General features: G+C 47.5%; 2 protein-coding genes across 3 annotated transcripts in view; both read right to left on the bottom strand.

Moving 5' to 3' along the window:
- Nucleotides 1-564: 564 nt before the first annotated feature.
- Nucleotides 565-6,015, bottom strand: LOC135822325 (uncharacterized). Its single transcript, XM_065335067.1, has 2 exons — nt 4,435-6,015; nt 565-2,677 (listed from the first exon to the last, which is right to left on the bottom strand). Exons 1-2 carry the CDS (start codon nt 5,104-5,106, stop codon nt 1,604-1,606), a joined length of 1,746 nt encoding a protein of 581 aa, XP_065191139.1. The 5' UTR covers nt 5,107-6,015; the 3' UTR covers nt 565-1,603.
- Nucleotides 6,016-7,160: 1,145 nt separating this feature from the next.
- LOC135822326 (kinesin light chain-like) overlaps nt 7,161-20,246 on the bottom strand; it is a 28,301-nt gene continuing 15,215 nt past the window's right edge. For both annotated transcript variants that reach the window (XM_065335068.1, XM_065335070.1), the window contains exons 8-20: nt 16,712-16,799; nt 15,721-15,822; nt 14,978-15,061; nt 13,971-14,060; nt 13,208-13,264; nt 12,699-12,753; nt 11,818-11,882; nt 11,328-11,401; nt 10,357-10,465; nt 9,924-10,073; nt 9,402-9,496; nt 8,228-8,363; nt 7,161-7,906 (exon numbers count right to left, since the gene is read on the bottom strand). In XM_065335068.1, coding sequence (XP_065191140.1) covers nt 7,832-7,906; nt 8,228-8,363; nt 9,402-9,496; nt 9,924-10,073; nt 10,357-10,465; nt 11,328-11,401; nt 11,818-11,882; nt 12,699-12,753; nt 13,208-13,264; nt 13,971-14,060; nt 14,978-15,061; nt 15,721-15,822; nt 16,712-16,799 — 1,180 coding nt within the window. In that variant the 3' untranslated portion in view covers nt 7,161-7,831. The remainder of the gene's footprint in view (nt 7,907-8,227; nt 8,364-9,401; nt 9,497-9,923; nt 10,074-10,356; nt 10,466-11,327; nt 11,402-11,817; nt 11,883-12,698; nt 12,754-13,207; nt 13,265-13,970; nt 14,061-14,977; nt 15,062-15,720; nt 15,823-16,711; nt 16,800-20,246) is intronic.

Below are 20,246 nucleotides of genomic sequence, written 5' to 3' on the forward strand. Positions count from 1 at the left end.
CGCCCCCAGTAGCCAAATCGGTCAGTTTCACTGACTACATCACCTTGCTGTGAGTAAGACGGCTTGAAATGTGCTTGGATCCATACAAAAACTGGATCCAAGTGGATCCAGTTTTTGAATTTTTGAAATTGTTGCTATGCTGTGACGTAACAATTTCAAGCCCTATACAGGGCTGCTGATTGATCGATTCGTGACGTGACCAGCTACGTTCCAGGCCTGCAGCCAGCAGTGCAGGCCAGGGTCCGGAGGGAGACTCCCGGCCCCGCTGCCAGGCCAGGCCCGGCGGCCCAGTCTTATCTAGCCAGAGGCTGGGGGGGGGGGGGGGGGGGGAGAAACTGAAAACTTGAGCATGACTCAATCGGCGCAAACTCTACATTGACTGTGGACAGCCGTTTTACCTGAAACCAGCAGCTTCAGAGTCCGACGCGGAACGTACAAAGTGCTGCAAAACAGCTAATTTTAACGCCAGTGATATTATAGCGATTTTAGCGAAAGGAGACGGTTTTCGCTAAAGTTTTGCCACGCCAATCGAAATTTGCATGTACAGCACAGTACTCAGCACAATTGTACTTCGGTCATCCTTTTTTTATACTCTGAAACTCGGATCGCTAAAATATTAAACCGCAAATTGGTCCAGATTCAGAAAAAGTTAAAAAATTACCCACTAAATTAGCTGTTCTACAGCATAGCCTAGCCACTAGCCAGGAACAAGACTGGAGGACGAAAGAAAAGAGAGATAACTGAGCATTGAGTGAGACTAATCAATGTTGAGGACACATGAAGTCACGGCAAGTCCTGAAACAGAACTCCGAAAACACATGATCAGTAAGCTATGAAATTATGAATACGTCAAGACTATGAGCAACTTGGCAGCACGAGTTGAATGAAAATCATGAAACACTAAGTCTTGTTGAGATTGGATTCCGTAGAATTGGACCAGACAATGAAATAGTAATAGAAGTGTAGAAAGGTCAATATCAACTGGGAATCCCTCACCGAACTAATATGATGAGCAGTTCCGCAGTATCATTTACAAATAATCTACATGTATGTGGAGACAATTTTTTTAATAGGAGCTACATGTATGAAAAGTTTGAATGCCACAGCCATGATATCACCACGCAACATGACAATTTGTTACTGAGATGCTGGAACGTGTTTGTTTCCAGAATCGATTTTCTAGTTCAGAAATTCCGGCCACAAATCAGTCTACACAGCAGTTGCCAGTATCGCTACCGCTATGGGACCTTACCACAGCATTCGTAACCGCATGTGCGATTGATCGTACCAGCTTATCACGGCTATCATGAGGTTGGGTACAGATAAGATGCAGAGTCGAGGCAGTGCCAGCTCTGACACTAGCTACTACGTTGACTTTGCTGCAGTAGACGGCACAGTCTCTCAAAGCAGCCCTATACCGCCCACAGCACACTACTATTATAGCTAGACGCATTCAGACCTTGCAGGCAGCTGTGACGGTTTGCTCAGCAGGCAGGTTGTGTCAAAATTCCAACGGTGGTCACTGTACTGTCCGAGGACCGTAGGCGGTATACATCAGCATAGCAGTGTTGTCATGAAATCAAGCCGGATACGTGCAGCAACATTACATGAGAGGCTGAATACCCACGGGTTCATCAAAATAGGACAGGTCGAACGATTCCACCGAAGTGCGTAGTGATGGGCCACTTTCACCACAAAAACACAGCAGATGGTGCCCAATGAAAGCAAGAACTGGTGAACTTCGACGGCGGGTCAAAGGCGGTAAGGCACACCACAGGCGCCCATCGTCGCTCAGCATTAACACATCATCTCCGGCTTTGTGAGCAGCATCCTTGCATCCAGCCACAAGTAAGACTTCTTTTTCCAGCACAATCGCACCACAGCCACCTTGTTCTAATGGTGCATAACTTGCCGAATACCACATACGTGACTGCGTGGACTCAAGGTCTAATGCTAGGAGTTGTCTACGCGCCAGACCCAGTCCCTTGCCAGTATGGCCACCGACAAGCAATAGCTGGTCTTTGCACACCACAGCCACAGCACCGCTGATGCCTTCCGGTAATGATGGCCACTCTTGCCATTCATCCTTGTCCAGATCATACACACGCACTGCAGAGCTGCGCCCAGCACCATTGCGGCCACCAGCGAAGATCAGTTTGCTCTGCCACCAGACTGTAGAGAAGTGGTAAACATTCCACTTGCGCTCGCAGACTTTCGTCCACTCGTACCGTGGCTTGTCAGTGGACGGTGACGAGCCTTGTTTCTTGGTGTTCTGCAACGTGCGTCCGCGGCTCAGTGGTCTGCCAGTTTCCGCAGTCATTGATGAATCCATGGACGATGACGCATTGTGTCGTATGACAAGGTGCCGTCTCCATATACTTAGTACTTGTTGAGCTGATGCCTCCTCATCTTTACCATCACCAGCCAGCAAGACGGCATGCAGTACGCCTTTGTGCACAAATGTAGTCGGACAGTCTGTGGCACGAATAGGTGGCAAGCCGACTTCTTCCCAGTTCAAGGTAGTGTACTCGGAAAAAGAAACCGCCCAGAGCAGTGCTACTTCTGGAGCACCTGTCTTGCGAACACCTCGGCCAGACACGAGCAAGGCGTTATTGTAGCAGTGAGTTCCTGGGTGGCAGAATGTTATAGAAGATGGCAGTGAGGCGATAACGGACCACTATATCAAATACAGAGAGGAAGAAGACACACACACACGCGCACACACACACACACACACACACACACACACACACATACACACACACACACACTCAGTCATGAATCTGTCACAAATGAGGTGGACTTGGCTACAGTGAGGACTAAATCAACCACATATTAAAGCAGTGCACACATTCCACAGAACACATGTTAATCTACAACTTGCACACAGTGACACAGTTGGAATACCATACTCTTCCAAAGACTTTCTGCCCAACATGAAAGACGCGCAACTTTCTTGCAGCTGTCCACACTACATGTAATGCTGTGATCGCCAACTCTACCATCAGTATAGTAATCGTGGGTACCAAAGAAGACGCTGCAAGAGAATGCACAGGCTGGAAACTAACATCTTGGAACACCAGGATGTTTTCTTGTAAAACTTCACTCAATGTATCCATACTCAAAGCATTTGCTTCTCCAAGTTCCAAAATAGGAATAATCCCAGGCTACTCGTATACTAATTCCCGGGTTCTTCGGCACCCGGTGCCACTGTAAATTGTCAGTGGCCTTGATATCAGCAAGATGCATGGAACAACAGAGAGAGAGAGAGAGAGGAGAGGGGGGGGGGGGGGAGCAAACGTCTTGCCAGAAAATACAAGGTATTTCCAAGACGAAGCGGCTGATATCCTACTAAAGCCAGCTACCTGCATGTCCTCTGCTCTGCGTGGCCTAGATTGCCGCTCAAAACAGCAGCTGTGCCCGACCTGCTTCGAAGCTCAAGTAACCGGCATTCCATTCTGCTTCATTACATCGAATTCAAACAAACAAAAACCAAGCTTGTTTCAAGCCCACCAAATTACTGTACAGCATGCTGGAGTAGGGTGTGGGATTCCAGGGAAATACCTCGCCGAGTGCATCATGAAAAATTCAATTTTTTCAATTGGAGCGCATTTTTTCAGTTTCCCTCTGATCGACTTTGATGCTCACCACGGTGGTGTCGTACACTCGAACGTCTCTTATCCGCGTGCCTTGGGACCGGGCACTGCCCGTATCTCAGATTTGCCGGTATCTTAGGACAGCTCATCTACTGTCGTGGACATGGAAATCCAGTCGAATGACCGGGGCCGGCGTACAGAACGTTGCATGCAGTGCTCAAGTTGATCCGATGCGACCAGCGCGCTGCAGCGCATAAATGAATGTGTGTAGATCAACCGGCATATGCTTACTCACGGCTGCATGGCCGCACCCAGGGGCTGCTAGACGTGCGACCGGATTTCCATGTCCACGAAAGTGCCATGTATCATGTCAGTTTTTGAAGAAGTTTTTGTGGTACGTATTGCGCATGTTCAGGATAAAAAATCCACTGATGACTCGGATTACACCGGTTGGCAGTGACAAATAAGCACTAGCGCATACGAAAAAATGTTCAAAAACCCCAAATTCTAAGCAGTTTTGCCATAGGAACTCAAGCTGAAGGTGCCCGGTAGAGAGACATGCCCAAATCTGAGGCGTCCGGATAAAAGACGTTTGAGTGCACTTCCTAGAGACTTCTGATAACCTGCATGTGATAGCCAAGGTTCTTCTCAAAAACACAGACCCTCCCTCCCTCCCTCCTCCCCCCCCCCCCCCCCGTTTATGAAAATCGGCGAAGAAACCTTTTAGTGCCAGTCTATAGCAAATTAACAATCAATCAAAATCAATCGATGGGGTCACGTCAGGGTTAAAACCCACCATCACTATGGATACACCTGCTTATGATGGCAATGCACATACCTTTGCAACTCCAGGCCGCTGGAGGTATTTGCGCATGTTCATCATGGTATGAGAAGAAAGCCTTTGCAAGACTGCGGGCCGCATTGGGTCTTCGACAATGCCTTCCATATCCTCACTGCGGAAAACGCCGTCGACTGACCTCTGGGGAGACACAAGAGAGTACTGTCGCAAAGTTTCAGACTTGCCAAATCTCGATCGCTGGTGGTCGCCGGAACCGCGCCGCGGTTGCTTTGCTTGCTCATAGAGATCCCGCACATTTGTTGTGTTGGATGGTGCTTCAGGTATCCTCGAGTCCAAGCCATCCACAGTCTTCTCAGATCTGGTGGTCTCGGCGGACGTCATTGCTAATCGTTGATAGAGCTCGTTAATTTCCGCTGATATTGTACCAAGACGTTCCACTACTCCTGCTATTGCAACAGTCTGTATTTGGGGATCAGCAGCAGCAGCAGCAGCACCAGTGGTAGATACTTTTCCATCTGCATCAAGCAACCTAGACGGGGATTTTTTCTCACGTGGACTCAGACTGCCTATCAGTCTGGAGTCACCACCACTTGCAGTCATTCGTAGAACACTGTCCGCTAGTGGTGGAGCACCTACACTGGCTGCAGATGTCTGATTGTCCTGTAGCTGCACGCCTTGCAACGTGCCCAGTGTCGTCTTGCTTTCTGCCATCACTGATCACGCTCCAGCTCCTACGATACTGGGGAATTTACGCTCACCGACTTCAGAGTCCGAAACCGCTCCGGGAATCTAACAAACAGCGAGTTAGGCCACGCTGCGTGCAGTTCTGACAGACTTTTAAAAAACATTCGGCAACCTCAGACTTCACTAGCTCCAGCAGCCATTTCCGGACCGACAACCCTATCCATAGTTTAGTGGTCGGACAACACAGGCTGTATCGGGTCGTGGAACACCAACCACCACCACGGCCACATTCACTGAGCAAAGGAAGGAAATTGCAAGAATTTTTTTTGTAGAACAACGGCAACAACAAACAACAGCTCGATGATAATGGTCCCGGTGCGTTAGCGAAAACCGGTAGCTAGGACAACCAGCTTGCAAACGTGGTCGATCGGTCCGTACCCCGTGTATCACCGGTACACGGTTTGCTGGAGGCTAGTTTATCATGACTTTCACAAGCAGCTGATCATAGACATAGCACAGGTTTGGTCGACGGCGATTGTCACGCCGAAGTGCCGAACTCGTCAAGATTTGCTTCCGCTATCATCATCAAGTCGAGCACTGGTACAGTCAGTGGTATCTGCCCGATCTTCGGTAGACTACGCGTGTATACGGATACAAAACAGGACGTGACCGATATATTTTTCCTTTCGTTCAGGACGCTAGCACTGCCTGCCATGCAGGCACTAGTATTAGTAGTAGTAGTACAGACGCAGCAGCAGTAGCAGTAGTAAAGTCACCTGCTCTATCGATGCCGAAGTGCAAAAAATCAGGAAAACAGTCGACCACTAGTCAGCCCTGTCAGTTTCTGAGTGGTTTGGTACCATGGTGTACATCTACGTACCAGTAGTCGAGCTACAATGTAGTAACGACTGCAGTACTGAAGCAACGACGAATATTTTACTCCGTCACGCTTACAGAAAGTCGTTGTTTTGTGCCCAAACATTACTCTTTATACTACTACTAGTCAAAACGGGTTTATTCAATCAATGCGACATCGAAAGAAGGAAGAACACCAAACTTTGTCCAAAGATACTAGTAGTATAGTCATCAGTGTAGTACTGCATCATTGCATGCACCAACGTTTCTTAGGTCAGCCACCTCGTAGCAGACATGCTTTGTCCAATGCAGAGTATTGAGTCACTCAGACACTCAGCTGAGACAGCACGCTCATGCAAGCTGCAAGGAAGCAGTAAAGTGGGGACTGCGTGACCCGAGCAGCTCGCATTTTGACGTTGCTGATCTACTGCTCGAGCAAAGCCCGACCTGGGCCCCCAAGGACTTCAACGAGTTGAGTCAAGCGACAAGTGTTGAAAAGAAGGCCAACCCGTCAACGGTGAGTAACTAGGAGTCCTGTGCAGCGTGCTGTTGGACGATGGAGCGGTCATAACTGACATAAGCGACAAAGATGCCTACGTACAGTATCACAAGCACTCTCGACATGGAACATTGCCTGGTGCTGAGCTTTGCCTCAAAGACTAGAGCTAGAGTAGTGATCATGGTGATCAACAAGACATAACTGAGAAGGTGGGGTTTTACGAGCGAGTATGTGTGTGTATGTACGATGTACAGTGACTCTTCGCGTGGCTGTCGGAAAAGTAGCACTACTGACAGTATAGTAGATCTACTGTAGTAGTGTGACATTCATCTCAATGCTAGGAACAGCATTGTGATCAGGCATTTCACTTTCCAGATGGGGCCTTCCACGATCCATACCAGGGCATTTACACTTCTTTACAAGCTCTTCATTGAATATAATTATTATATACCTACTATAGGGAAACTTAGAACTCCGGAAAGACTAGCACTTGGGTAAATACTAATTTTTTTTATTTATATTAAAATAGCATACCCTGTGTGCCTCAGTCCAGGTAATTGAGGATCATGGCAGACCATTGTACCAGTGTCCACACAAATAAAATACGCCTACAGTAAAACCTTGTATAGTACTGACTCCCTGTCATCAGAATGTATTATGTAGCCTGTAAAGACAGTGGCAAATACCGTGCCAGATAGACACAAACACAGGGAACTAATCTAAAGCATATGCTTGGACATATCTGTGGAAAACATTTTTCAACTTGCTGGCATTTATGATAACATGAATAATATCAGTCAAGGGTAGAAAGTGGCTGTAGTCAGTGTTGAAATAGATAAGAAGATAGGAAACAACCATTACAGTAGGAATGCTGAGATTGGATAAATTACGGCAAAGCCAATAAAAAACTTCATCAAAAGACAGTAAATACAAACACACTGAGTAGCTCCGTTAGAAATCAATTTCTTATAAATTCGAAAGTGAAAACGAAATCACATTTTTCATAACTTGCTTGCAGCAAAACGTCAGTGACAGAAACGTGACGATGAAATTGAATGCTACGTGTATTATATGTACAGAGAGAATTTTCTTAAATATAAAATCAGGCACCCTCTGTTCATGTGCTAATACGGTCACCCAATAAAAATCAATGCACAAAAGAATGTTTCAAAATCACAACAGCAGAGGGTGTATGTTGTTAAAAGCAGAATCGGGCAACACGTTGAATGCTCAACTGGTCAAATCTAAGCAACACTGGTTCATTTGCAGAAATCCATCTCCGTTATTCATGCTAGACTGACTTCCTCTTTTTTTTGACAAAGCCGATGATAAAGTCCAAATTTGTAACAAGTCAATGTGTGTCCATGAACGAATAAAATCAGTTGATTTGGTGCTGGTTCATTTCACTCGAGAGTGTGGTGTCTTCAGCGGCCCTCGTCCACGTCGTCGTGATTCATGACTAGGTGCACCACTCTGAGCATGGGAATTTTGCAAAACACAAAGCTACATGAACCACAGAGCTACATGTTCTGTTGTTCTTATAAGCACGGCGGATCAAAACCTCTCGTTATCAACAGCCAGTGCCCACACTTCAATGCCTGCCACAGAAATAAGACCTACTCTTGCTGTACAGTCGAAAGGAGTCGTAGCATCTAGGAAGACCGCATGGGTGACTGTAATACCGGCAAATGATGCGGGTTGCGACCCAGGGTTGCCCGTTACAGTCGCGTGCGCACGCATATTCATACACACCATGCACACACACGTGCACAGCAGCATGCAGTATGAACTAACCATCAGTGAATTGGAATCAGCTAGGATAGGAGAAGCGGTTTGGTCGGGTGTTTGTGCAGGATTCCTATGCAACAGCTCTTCTGAACTAGCTGATGAGGGAGACCTTGGTAGAGAAGACGAACGTCGTCTTTTCTCCCTAGATGACACATGAGATAGGCAGCAGGCAGAGAGAAAATAACAATCTCCTTGATGAACAGAACGTACATGTACATGCTGATCAGCAGGTTGGAGCATCAGGATTGCAGGTGGCTTGGCCAAACGGGATACTTGACTGGAAATGAACAATGTAAACTTGAACCCGTTTTGCACGGGTGGGTAAATGTGTTTCGAAATAAGGTCAAGCCATGGCCCAACTGGTTAGACCGGGTTCTACGGCCCTGATCAGTGATATTCACACACAGACCCATAATGCATACTTCACAGAAAGTTGCAGCAACTGCAAGGAAAGTGCTCAAACTGACGTGTTCAGAGCGTTATCATGTGCATTGCCACAACACATTCTAATTGGATCTGGATCTCTCTCTCTCTCTCTCTCTCTCTCTCTCTCTCTCTCTCTCTCTCTCTCTCTCTCTCTCTCCTTTTTGTAGTTCATAATACGAGTACAAGCACATTAAAAAGTGGTTTAACTGATAGCAGTCAGTCCAGCCAGTCAGAAAAATGTCCAAGTCAACCCACCATGTTTCAGGAGAGAATTTGGCGTATCATGGTGCAAATAGTTGTCAATAGTATGCCCATGTGCTGTGTTTGCCCAATCACGTTCCGTGGACTGGATCATGCTGTTGTAAAACGTGACGAACGTCCCCGCTTATAAAAAACACATTGTAATTATTTTCACACATGTTCTTCCAACGTGCACACACTGACATGTACACGATGGTGCCCCACTTCACAGAAAGAAAACATTGCAATACATGTACATTCAATCTGAGCCTGAAATGCCATGCCATGAATCAGCAGACATATTCCCAGATATCTAGTGATGCCATGAATCAGCAGACATATTCCGAGATATCTAGTGATGCCATGGATCAGCAGACATATTCCCAGAAATCTAGTAATACCATGAATCAGCAGACATATTCCCAGATATCTAGTGATACCATGAATCAGCAGACCTGACGTAAGAACACTGACCAGGAACGGAACGTTGTGTCATGGAATCCAGAGAACTTACTTTCCATCGCCGACGACTTTACTGATCGCCTTGCCAACACTGCCTTTCAATTTCGAGAATGATCCACGGCGCTTCAAACTGCTTTTGCCGATACTCTGTGGATTCCAAGCATTCACAGACATCCAGTGATATTGATACTGATTTTACCCGTGACAATACGACTTTTGTGCACACTGTAGAGTGGTTTCACATCTTTGCCATGCGACTAAGGTTGTGTAGAAAGTGATCATGGTATGTTGGACAGTGGAACCACCATGGCTGACATCATATGTCTTATCGTAATTATTACCTAGTATAGATGCAGAGGCTGAGTGGAGCTGGAAGCGACATGTCTGTCCTGTACTAGGTCATGTAATAGATGTGGGACAGTTCTATAGGAAAGAGGGATTCCAAGTCACATTCATATCAGTGAGCGCATCATCGGATGCACCAAGGTATGCGGGCTACTTTGTGAATTTTTAAAGACTTCACACCCAGTTCACAGATTATTGTGCAATAATATCGTCCCCGTGTGCTACTTACCTCAGTATCTGCAGCATGGTCAACGGGAGTAGAAGAGTTGGACCGTGCACGATGAGCACTTTCAGCATCTGCTGCACCCACGCCATTGCCAGTCACTGCTTCGCTACCCAGAACTTCAACGACCTTAGATTTCTTTACTACTTCCAATGCCTGAAGTAAACAATAGAGAAGGTGGAGCAGCAAAAACGGATATAGCAGTTCTTGTGAGGACTTCCTTCCTCCGGGCAAATTGATGGCAAAAAGTAAATTCCACTGGCAAAAGGGATTAAAATGTCCTCTGAATGTGAAAATCCAGTCCACATTGCTGAGACAGCAAATACGGAATGTGACATACATGTACACAAGGCACCATACAGTCATGATCAGCAAACTCTGTACCAGATTCCCCAGCTACCATGGAAGCCATGTTAGTGATACAGCCGCTTGTGTTTACCTTTTTGCGCGACCTGACGGATATATCGTCAAACGTGTCAGCAACATCCATCTTTCCTTGCCTACGATACAATGCTCCAAGGTTCTTCAGGGTCGTTTGCACTGTTGGGCTGCAGATAGAGAGGATAGAGTGACCAAAGCATAAACGGACAGGCTATATGCTAAGTGGTAATATCTTAGAGCGTCACCCATATGAACATAGTGCTGTATGCTATGATCCAACTACAGTAAAACATGGTGTAAGCGACCTCTGCCGGGCTTTAGCGACCACCTGCTGTTAACGACCGTTTTTCCATGCACGGACAGTTCTACACAGAAACTGCACCGGATACAGCGACCAAAAGTGCCATCTTGGCTGGCACGTTTGACTGCAACAGGGTAGAAGTGCGCTCTGAAGCAAGGCATGTAGTCAACAGAAGTGACAAGTGACAGTGCAGGATGCGCTGCATGCACTCCAGTGAGGTGTGCTTTGCCTGCACGAAAGTATTCTATGCTCCACACCTGTCAATATGCCGGAGTACATGGAAGTACACTCATGCATATGTACATACACTATCCCATATGCCACGAATGTATGGGACCTGGTTCTAAAGACCACCTGACTTTAACGACCGCTTTTGCTTGCACCGTGCGGTGGTCGCTTAAACCAGGTGTTGCTGTACCGGTAACCAATGCCAAGCTCCAGTGAGTAGACAATCCATTATTTGTCTCATCGCTGGCAGTGATCCGTCAACAGAGCCACTCTAACATGCAGAACGGCGTGACTAGACTGGCAAGGGCTTAGTCCAGACTACCTGGGACGTGTCAAAGATTTCCGCAAACTTCACCAAAATGGCAAGTACATACAGAGCACCTAGGGCCACTTCTCCACACAAAGACGAAAGAACACAAACGGCTGGCAGCTCTGATATCCTTTTAACCAATGACGCAGTTGAGCCCGGCAGAGACCTATCATCAACAAGCTACACATACCTATCTGTGCTGCCCATAGCTCTGTGCCAGCCACCATACTCTGCATACGCTGATGCAAGAGAAGACGTCTGACTCTGCAGAAGCCAAAAACATCAACACCAAAAAAACATGATCAGTCGCACGCATGCACACATCAACTAACTGACTAGCAAGTCCACAGATAAGCATCACCGTGATGTACTGCTGTGTGCTGGCTATCTACAAACCAGAGAAATTGCCACCTTTGCCTTGTTTTAGAAGTGTTTGATATCAATAGAACCCACCTGATACACCAGCATGTGGGCCGTCTCCCTTACCACATGCACATACCATTTAAGAATTAAAGAATCCTTCGACCTACCATAGGCCAGTATGTGAAACTAGCATCACTTAATCGACTTTACTGACTTCCTCCAATGGACCAACACTACTGGGTCATGCACTCCTGGGTGAAAGTGCATGTTCCAAGGAAGAGTCATAGTCAAACAGTTCACGTTTTCCTGCAGCTTACCTGTATTTCTATGTTATTTTGACCAGTCAAGCGAGATGCTTTTGCTCTTGATACAGCTGAATTATCTGTGCATGATCACAGGGCGAGGAAACGTGACAATGGAAGTCCTAGTCAGGGGACAATCATGCAGGATATAATCATTATTTGGGGACATTCGTGGGGACAGTCATAGACGACATGAGGTATTTTCTGCCAAGTATTAATTACGCTCCTGATCTCTTTCAAGGATCCATTTTCTTCGGAAAACTTCTTCCTCTACACATTTTCCGTACCGGCATGCAAAGCTGCAGGGTTGCCGACAGGACTTACCACAGCACAGTGTTTTAGCATGCAGGTGCAACACACTGTACATTGTACTACCACTCAGGTAAGTTCTACCATTCAGGTAAGTTCTACCATTCAGGTAAGTTCTACCATTCAGGTAAGTTCTACCATTCAGGTCTGATACCGTGTGACTGTGCATGTACAAGTACACAAGCGTTTACAATGGCAGGAGACTCTGATCTGTTGCAGGTCTGACTTTCATTACATTCAAGTGGGCCAATCATCGGACAACATACACATAGATGCGTATAAGTGTAAGTGTAGGGCCTGCTGCAGAGCTACTTGTACAATGTAGAGACTCATGTCACCATTGCATGCACCTACATGTACACATATTTATGTGTCTTGATTTGGTTCATTCTGCCATCACTGCTATCACTACTAAGCTGAGAAATAAACAGCGAAACCAGGTACAGCACAGCAAACTTACAGCCTGATTACGGCATGATTTCGAGCAGCTCCGAGACGAGAATCCTTTGTGATCATGGGTGTATACGGTGTTTAGTATGTTATGCAAGAGTGATATCCATAGTGAAGATAATTCAAGATATACTTACGAGCTACCTCCGTTAGCCCCGGCCCAAATTCCTTGGTATGTGCTTGCTCCAAAACCTAACCGCATAGAAACGCACGCATGTATAGTCACAGTACAAATAGATACGCACAGTTTGATCACACCCACAAACAGTAGGATCTCTCATAAAGGCATGTCTGTCCATAAATACCGGATCAGCTAGCCATTTCCCACTTGAACCGAGAAAACCAGAAGACAGTGCACATCCCCAATCACTAATGGTCACCAGATTCCTGTCACTGATGATCAAAACGTTTCTGTTAAATCTGGGTTGACTTCCTGCCCTGTTGTGACTCCAAGCCTTGTCAACATGGGACAGTTATTCAGACTTTTTAGAAGAGTCAACTCACATTATACTTTAGTGTACATGTATCACGCACAAGTTTGGTCTCCTAACGTTACCAGTACCCTCTAAAGCGATGCACGGGAGCTCTTGTAAATGGCTTGATAGCACCGAAGCACCAGACTGCACAACCCAGACACAGAACTTACAGATCGATAGAGGTTTTCTGCTGCTTTGTACTTGCCCTGCTTCACATAGCAAGATGCCTACATGATCGCATAAATACATACATGGAATGTGTTCATTATACATGTAACACACAAACGAGCACAACAGCACACAGAAAATCGTACACAATCAACAAAGCAAGTGGTCTCTCTCTAGCCTTGGTATTATGATCATCCACCAAGATGATAATACCCCAAACCATAAATCTCCAAGTAACACATCTGCACATAATTATATGAGTCCACAAACCTAGTGAGTCATCCATAATCCACTAAACAAAGTCCATGACACTAATGGGATAACAAAGTGGCTCCAGACAACAAAAATAGCAGCACTCACATCGTCAATTGGCACCAGAGGCAGCATCAGCACTAGCCACAGCAGCTACACTAGCCACAGCAGCTACGCTAGCAGCAGCAGCTACGCTAGCAGCTACGTTAGCAGCAGCAGCTACGTTAGAAGCAGCAGCTACACTAGCCATAGCTACACTAGCAGCAGCTACACTAGCCACAGCTACACTAGCCATAGCTGCACTAGCCATAGCTGCACTAGCCATAGCTACACTAGCAGCAGCTGCAGCAGCACCAACAACATCAGCAGTAGCCACATCAGCCTCAGATCATATGACAGAAGGAGCAGCAGCAGCAGCAGCAGCAGCAAGTGAATGCTGCGACAATATCTGGTCATCCTCAGCAACATGCAGCACCCAATTGAATAGCAAAAAGGCTGTGAAGCCGCACTTACCAGATTGTTCATTGTCTTGGCTACATTTGCATCACCAGGTCCTAGTGTAGTCTTGTAGATATCCAAAGCACGTTCATAGTAAGATTCAACCTGCAAGTACAAGTACATACAGCCATACAGCAGAGCAACATCCAATACACGTTTATGCCGGTAAGAGTGAACCCGTAAGTAAAAAAACAAAACAAAAAGCAATGTCACAGAACAGGATATCTGCCTTGACTCTTCCTGCATGTATGTGCGCGTGCATGCGGATGTGCGCACACGTGTGTACGTGAGTGTATGTTGTGTGTGCATGGCTCGACCAGTATTCCGTTCGCCCGTCTGATAAGAAATGTCGCAAGTGCTTGGCAAAACGGAAGAAGCCAGAGTCAACCAAACTGGAACATGTCAATGTATGTGTCACCAAAGTGGCTTCCCCAAAATTGGTGTAAGGGGCTACTCATTATTATAAGCACGGACCTGCACCTAATGTTGAGTCAACTTGAGTGCAATGTGCATCCAGGAGTACCCACGGTGTAAGTCAAACGTGGGTTGAACATAGATACATGCAAACGCATCGTCGGAAAAAACCAAGCTCACATTCCGTGCCATTGTCGCAGGAAGTCTCACCTACACCGTCAGAAGTGCTGCTTAGCCACCTCTTTCTCTGACATGCACGCGCTGTGTAATATATCAAGGGAACGTCCATCAAAGAGGAGGATGCATATGTGTGCGTGTGTGCGTGTGTGTGTGTGTGTGTGTGTGTGTGTGTGTGTGTGTGTGTGTGTGTGTGTGGTGTGTGTGTGTGGTGTGTGTGTGTGTGTGTGTGTGTGTGTGTGTGTGTGTGTGTGTGTGTGTGTGTGTGTGTGTGTGTGTGTGTGTGTGCGTGTGCATCGTGTGTGCCGTGTGTGGACGGAATGTATGTTAGCTAATAATATTAAAGAGCATGGGAGTTCCATGGCACCCTTTGTAAACAAGTGTTTGTGAAATATAGATATTCTTTGGAACATGCTTATCCATTCACTCACCTCGTCAAACTTGCCCTGGTTCTGACAAATCAATGCTAAATTGTTAAGTTGCTTTGCTACATCAGGATGCTTTGAACCAAGAACCTGCAGCAAAGATAAAATGCACATTCCCATATTAGGTGAATTGAGGACTACCCTAGTATACATGTAGCGCCAGTTTGTGAGTAGCAGTGATATAGCGGCTAGTGAGTAATGAGAGAATGGAAGGTTCCTACACAAATAACCTAGATGAGAGTCAGCTATTTTCAGTAAACACATTCACATTCACCCGGCTAAGGTAAGATACAGGACAAGATTTTCAAAGCCATGCATAGCTGCATGCTATACTACACCTTGACGTTCATGTAACTACACCTGACTGACTGGCACTGTATTGTTTTCTACAAAATCCACATATCTCCAGACACTGGGGTGAATAATGGAGTGTGGTGGTGGGGCCCATTAAGCTCAGCCGGCCAGAGGTCTCGGCTTTATAGCTCCATGGACGCACCAAAGGGATCATACTAGTACAGTGAAACTGGTTTTAGGAACCCACTGCAACGAGGGACCACCTCCGATACAGGCTGTTCTGCATTAAACCCCTCTAGCTCAGGGGTATCACACACGGTGCGACCTGTACGACCATGGTTGTGCCACTTTTCGTCCAGGATGGTCCGCCCAGAGCACCTGTAGAGCGCTAAAGGGTGCGTGCCGAAAAAATCTGATTTCTTTCTCGGGGGACACTCGAAACTCAGGGTGCTCACCTTTTCACGAATCGCCAGAGCACGTTTGCACAAGGGTTCAGCATCACTAAACTTTGATCTCTTTCCGTATAGTACAGCTAAGTTGTTAAGAGTGGCAGCAACCTGTAGGACAGAAATATTCAATCACACTCTCAGTTTCTCATTCCATACATGTACATGTACATACACAGATGACTTAACTAGCCCGGGGCTTCAGGCCTTGTGTCAGGATGAGAAAGAGAAAGAGAGAGAGAGAGAGAGAGAGAGAGAGAGAGAGAGAGAGAGAGAGAGAGAGAGTGAGAGAGAGTGTGTGTGTGTGTGTGTGTGAGAGAGAGAGAGAGAGAGAGAGAGAGAGAGAGAGAGAGAGAGAGAGAGAGAGAGAGAGAGAGAGAGAGAGAGATGTTCAAGGTCGTGATGCACAGTCTTTCTTCCAACAAACTCACGCGAGGGTCCAAGGAAGCTGACGTGCTTATCATGTTACATGCAGTTCTGCAATGAGGACATGGTGTTTATTTTTCAATGCTCCCCATTCATCTCAAGTGCCACGCAAACAAATCAGATCGTAGACGTAGCACATAGGGAGATACCAGGAGACCATTGTACCCTAAGCAATATGCGTTTCGACCCTGGAGAATGAAGTGCTTTGCAATCTATGATCTATGCAACATGAAGTTTCAATGAAGCCATTGAAGCGGGTAACTGTAACAGGAAACACTTGGACCAACATCCACACTGTTTCATTTTCCAATTGGCTTGTCACAGTTTATCTCCCTAGATGCTATAACTCCCTGTTACCAATTGGGATGCACAGTAGTATGTTTGCCACTTCGAGAATTCATAAAAATGGAAGGATATGATAGCATTGGTTGTGACCATTGGGACGCAAACCAGGGACATTATAGGACAGTGAATTAGCCATACATGCTGGAATAGTGCCAAATCACAGTGTGATAATTATCATATTCGTTTCCGTGACAAATGCAGACAATTACTATAGAGGTTGGTTGCTTACTGCTGGATGCTCATCCCCAAGAGCTTTCTCGCGAATACGAAGTGCATCCTGCAATAGGTTGCTGGCTTCCTTGAATTTGTTTTGATCTCTGAGAACAGGACACACACACCCACACACACACACACACACACACACACACACACATACACACACACACACACACACACACACACACACACACACACACACACACACACATACACGCACGCACGCACACACGCACACACACACACACAAACAAACACATGTATGATGGTGATAGGCAATACCAATGTTGCAGTAAAATTCTCGAGACGATGTACACAAGCCGCATACAAAAATAATATTATGCACAGTGAGACAGCTTCATATCTATGGATGCAATACGCTATGGGAAACATGTATAAAGTACTATTTTGAAGGAGCCTGCATAGTACTTAACCAGTGATTTGTCATGTGACCTTGGATACACTGCCTAGGCTAAGAAGTACAGACAAGTGCATCTCCTAATGATCCATGTACAATAAAGAATATAAAACATTCCGGCCCCTGAAGGCACAAAATCGGTTGTGGCGACAAACGCGATTAGGCCGGCTGCAGGGACGCCGTAATGTCGCACTCGCCCCAGCACCATTCAAACAGTTCCCTTTGGCAGTTCACGGCACGAACTTCAACAAAGCCCCGTGAATGCGTTGTTGGAGAACATGCACTCCACGCCGGCTTACGGCCAGTTCACTCACAACACCACAGAGCTTCCAAGGAAATTAGTTATTCTTCTAGATGGAAAATGAGAAACGTCTGTTATCACCACAAGTTGGAACTAACTCCACGCCAAGATCAAACGGAAGCTACGCCAGAAAAAGAACCATGGCCAGCTTGCCAAAAGTAACGCGTAGCAAGCGTGCACGCAAGCACACTCCATACATAAGTCAGGATGCACACAAAAGCTACAAACTCGGAATAAGGGCAGCGCAGACCACGCCGAAACCGCAACTAGAAGATTGACCGCTGACAGGTCAATCAGTGAATGGAAAAGCATGCACCACCGCGCAGACGCGCACTCACTAACCTACAATCAATACACGGAAAATGGCATCACGCAGAAGGTATACCAAGCAGAGCATGCACAAGTAACAATACAGTTCCAGCCAGTGGCTGCCACGTTACCATAAACTACAACATCTCCCTCCCTGGTAACATCACCTTAAAAAGACAATAATAGGCAAGCACATCGAAAGAAGCAAAGAGAAACGAAAGGACATGAAAGTTCTGCGAACCATCACCAGCTACTAGTTCTCAGTCGTATCTCACTGGAGCCCTGATACCAGCTCTGTTCCGGAGCACATATCTTGGCTCTTCAGCTCTAGGCACACCTGCGACTAGCTCACCGGGCTCTAGCCGCATCGGGTAACCACCGTCATCCTCGCTCGCATCATCTGGCTGAGGCGGCTCAGGCAGGTCTACAGTAGGATTGGCTGCGGCACGCTTCAGCAGCTCTACGTTGACGATCTTCTCCACCCTGGGGTCTTCCACTTTCTGAACGACTACAGTCGACTCCGACAACACCTTCTTGACTCTCCAGCCAAGCTGAAACTTCGGGAGGCGTTTCTGCGCGCGGCTGGTCATCTTCATCATCACCACGTCACCAGGCCCGTAACAGCAACTTGCTTTGTCGGCGTCTTCTTGGGAATCAGCTGACGCCATTTCTTCATCGATCAAATCACGAATGGCAGCTGCTTGACGCTGCAGCTCAGCCGTCCATGCTGGCAAGGTGTACAGGGGCTGTTGGGCCTCTACAACAAGACCACGGGGCTGCCAACCAGTCATCGCTAGCTGAGGCGAAACTCCCGTTGCTCCATGCGGTCGGACGCGATAGAAGTACAGCAGCATTGACAGGTCGGTCTTCCAGTCGTTGGACTGCGAGTGTACTTTGCGAATCAGAGTCAACAGGGTCCGGTTGAATCTCTCCACGCTTCCTTGTGACTGAGGGTGTCGCACTGCACCGTGCTTGACTTCCACTCCAAACGCCAAGTACAAGGCGTCCATGACAGCATTGACGAACTCTGTTCCGTTGTCTGATCTGACCACCTCCGGCGGACCCCATCGGCAGCACACAGACACAAACGCCTCGGCAACTGACTTAGCGTCATGGTGCTTCAAAGGTATCACCTCCACATAGCGCGTGAACATATCCGTACACACCAAGACGCAATGGAACCCAGCTCGGCTCGGTCCTAGCTCCAAGGTATCAATCGCCACAACTTGCCATGGGCGCGCCGGCACTTCGGGACGTGTCGGCGAAGCATGACCACCAGCAGCAGGGTTTGCAGCGGCACAACTGTCGCAAAGACCGACGAACTCCTGGCACTTCCTTGCCATCCCAGGAAGGTAGCACTGCTGACGCATCATCTCATGGACCACCTCCCATGATCCGTGGCCAGTGTTCTCATGGGCGATTCGGAGGGCATCTTGCTCTAGCAAGCTCGGAATCACGGGCACCTCGCATGCTTCATTGGCAGGCGGCAACTTGATTGACCGATACAGCACGCCATCCCGCACTCTCAGCTGTGGTGCCACCTTCTGAAACTGCTTCGCCCTAACTGTCTGCATACCGTTGACATCCTCCACCGTCTGCTGGATGGCAGTATCTGCTCCCTGCTGGTCCCGGATGATGTCGAAGGCAAGTGGGGCAGAACTGTGGACACCTGCACACGCACTGCTCTGGGTCGCCGCCGCAACCACCGGTGACTCGGGCATCTCGAGCCAGGATGTCGGCACACGGGTCAGACGGTCAGCCAGGTTTTTCTGTGAAGGCACCCACTCGACAGATATCTTCAACTTGTAAACCTCGACCAAGTCGTCAATCAGCTGCAATCTACGCTCTACAAGAGCTCTGTAGAGGCCATTCACCTTCACTCGCTGGATGTTGCCCAAGAGAGACTTTAGCCATCCATGCACCGTCTTCGAATCGGTCATGACTCGAACGTTGGCCACTCTGTGATCCACGACAGCAGACAAGCCACGAAGGACGGCGTCTAACTCGGCAACGTTGATGTGCCGCTTGTCTGACTTAGGCCTGAGCCAACAGTGATCCTCAATCACGGAGCCATCTTCGCTGATGACAACACCTAGCGCCAGGTTGGATGCATCGCACCATAGGGACACGCCACCAGTCGACTTGACTGTCCACTTGCCGTTGACGGGATCCTCTCGTGAAACTTGATCCTCCACCGCACGACACAACTTCTCGAGCGCAGCTGAGACAGGCTTATCCCAAACCGCAGCATCTTCACAGCTCACTCGCTTGATGTAGCTACAGCACGGTCGCAGCCACGATGCAACAGGGTAATGACTCGTCAATCGACCGCACCAGGAGAACACTTCTCGCTTCGTCGGCTGCTCTGGCAACGTCAGATCCATGCCATCACGGCGACGCCACATCACGTCTTCACTCGACGTAGCAACCGATAGTTGCATGCCAAGCACCCTTGCGCCGGCAAGTACCTCTGGTGGCTTCGTCGGTAATCCGTACCGACTCAGCGCCGCAGTCACCTCC

This window comes from Sycon ciliatum, chromosome 8 (genome assembly GCF_964019385.1).
Source record: "Sycon ciliatum chromosome 8, ocSycCili1.1, whole genome shotgun sequence".
Lineage (NCBI taxonomy): Eukaryota > Metazoa > Porifera > Calcarea > Leucosolenida > Sycettidae > Sycon > Sycon ciliatum.

Bases quoted from the DNA above. Each gene is read 5' to 3' on its own strand.
- LOC135822325 (XM_065335067.1), bottom strand. From the start codon at position 5,106: ATGGCAGAAAGCAAGACGACACTGGGCACGTTGCAAGGCGTGCAGCTA. The intron at 2,678-4,434 runs GTATGTGCATTG...TATTTGATATAG, and splicing joins AGCGGCCTGGAGTTGCAAAG to TGGTCCGTTATCGCCTCACT.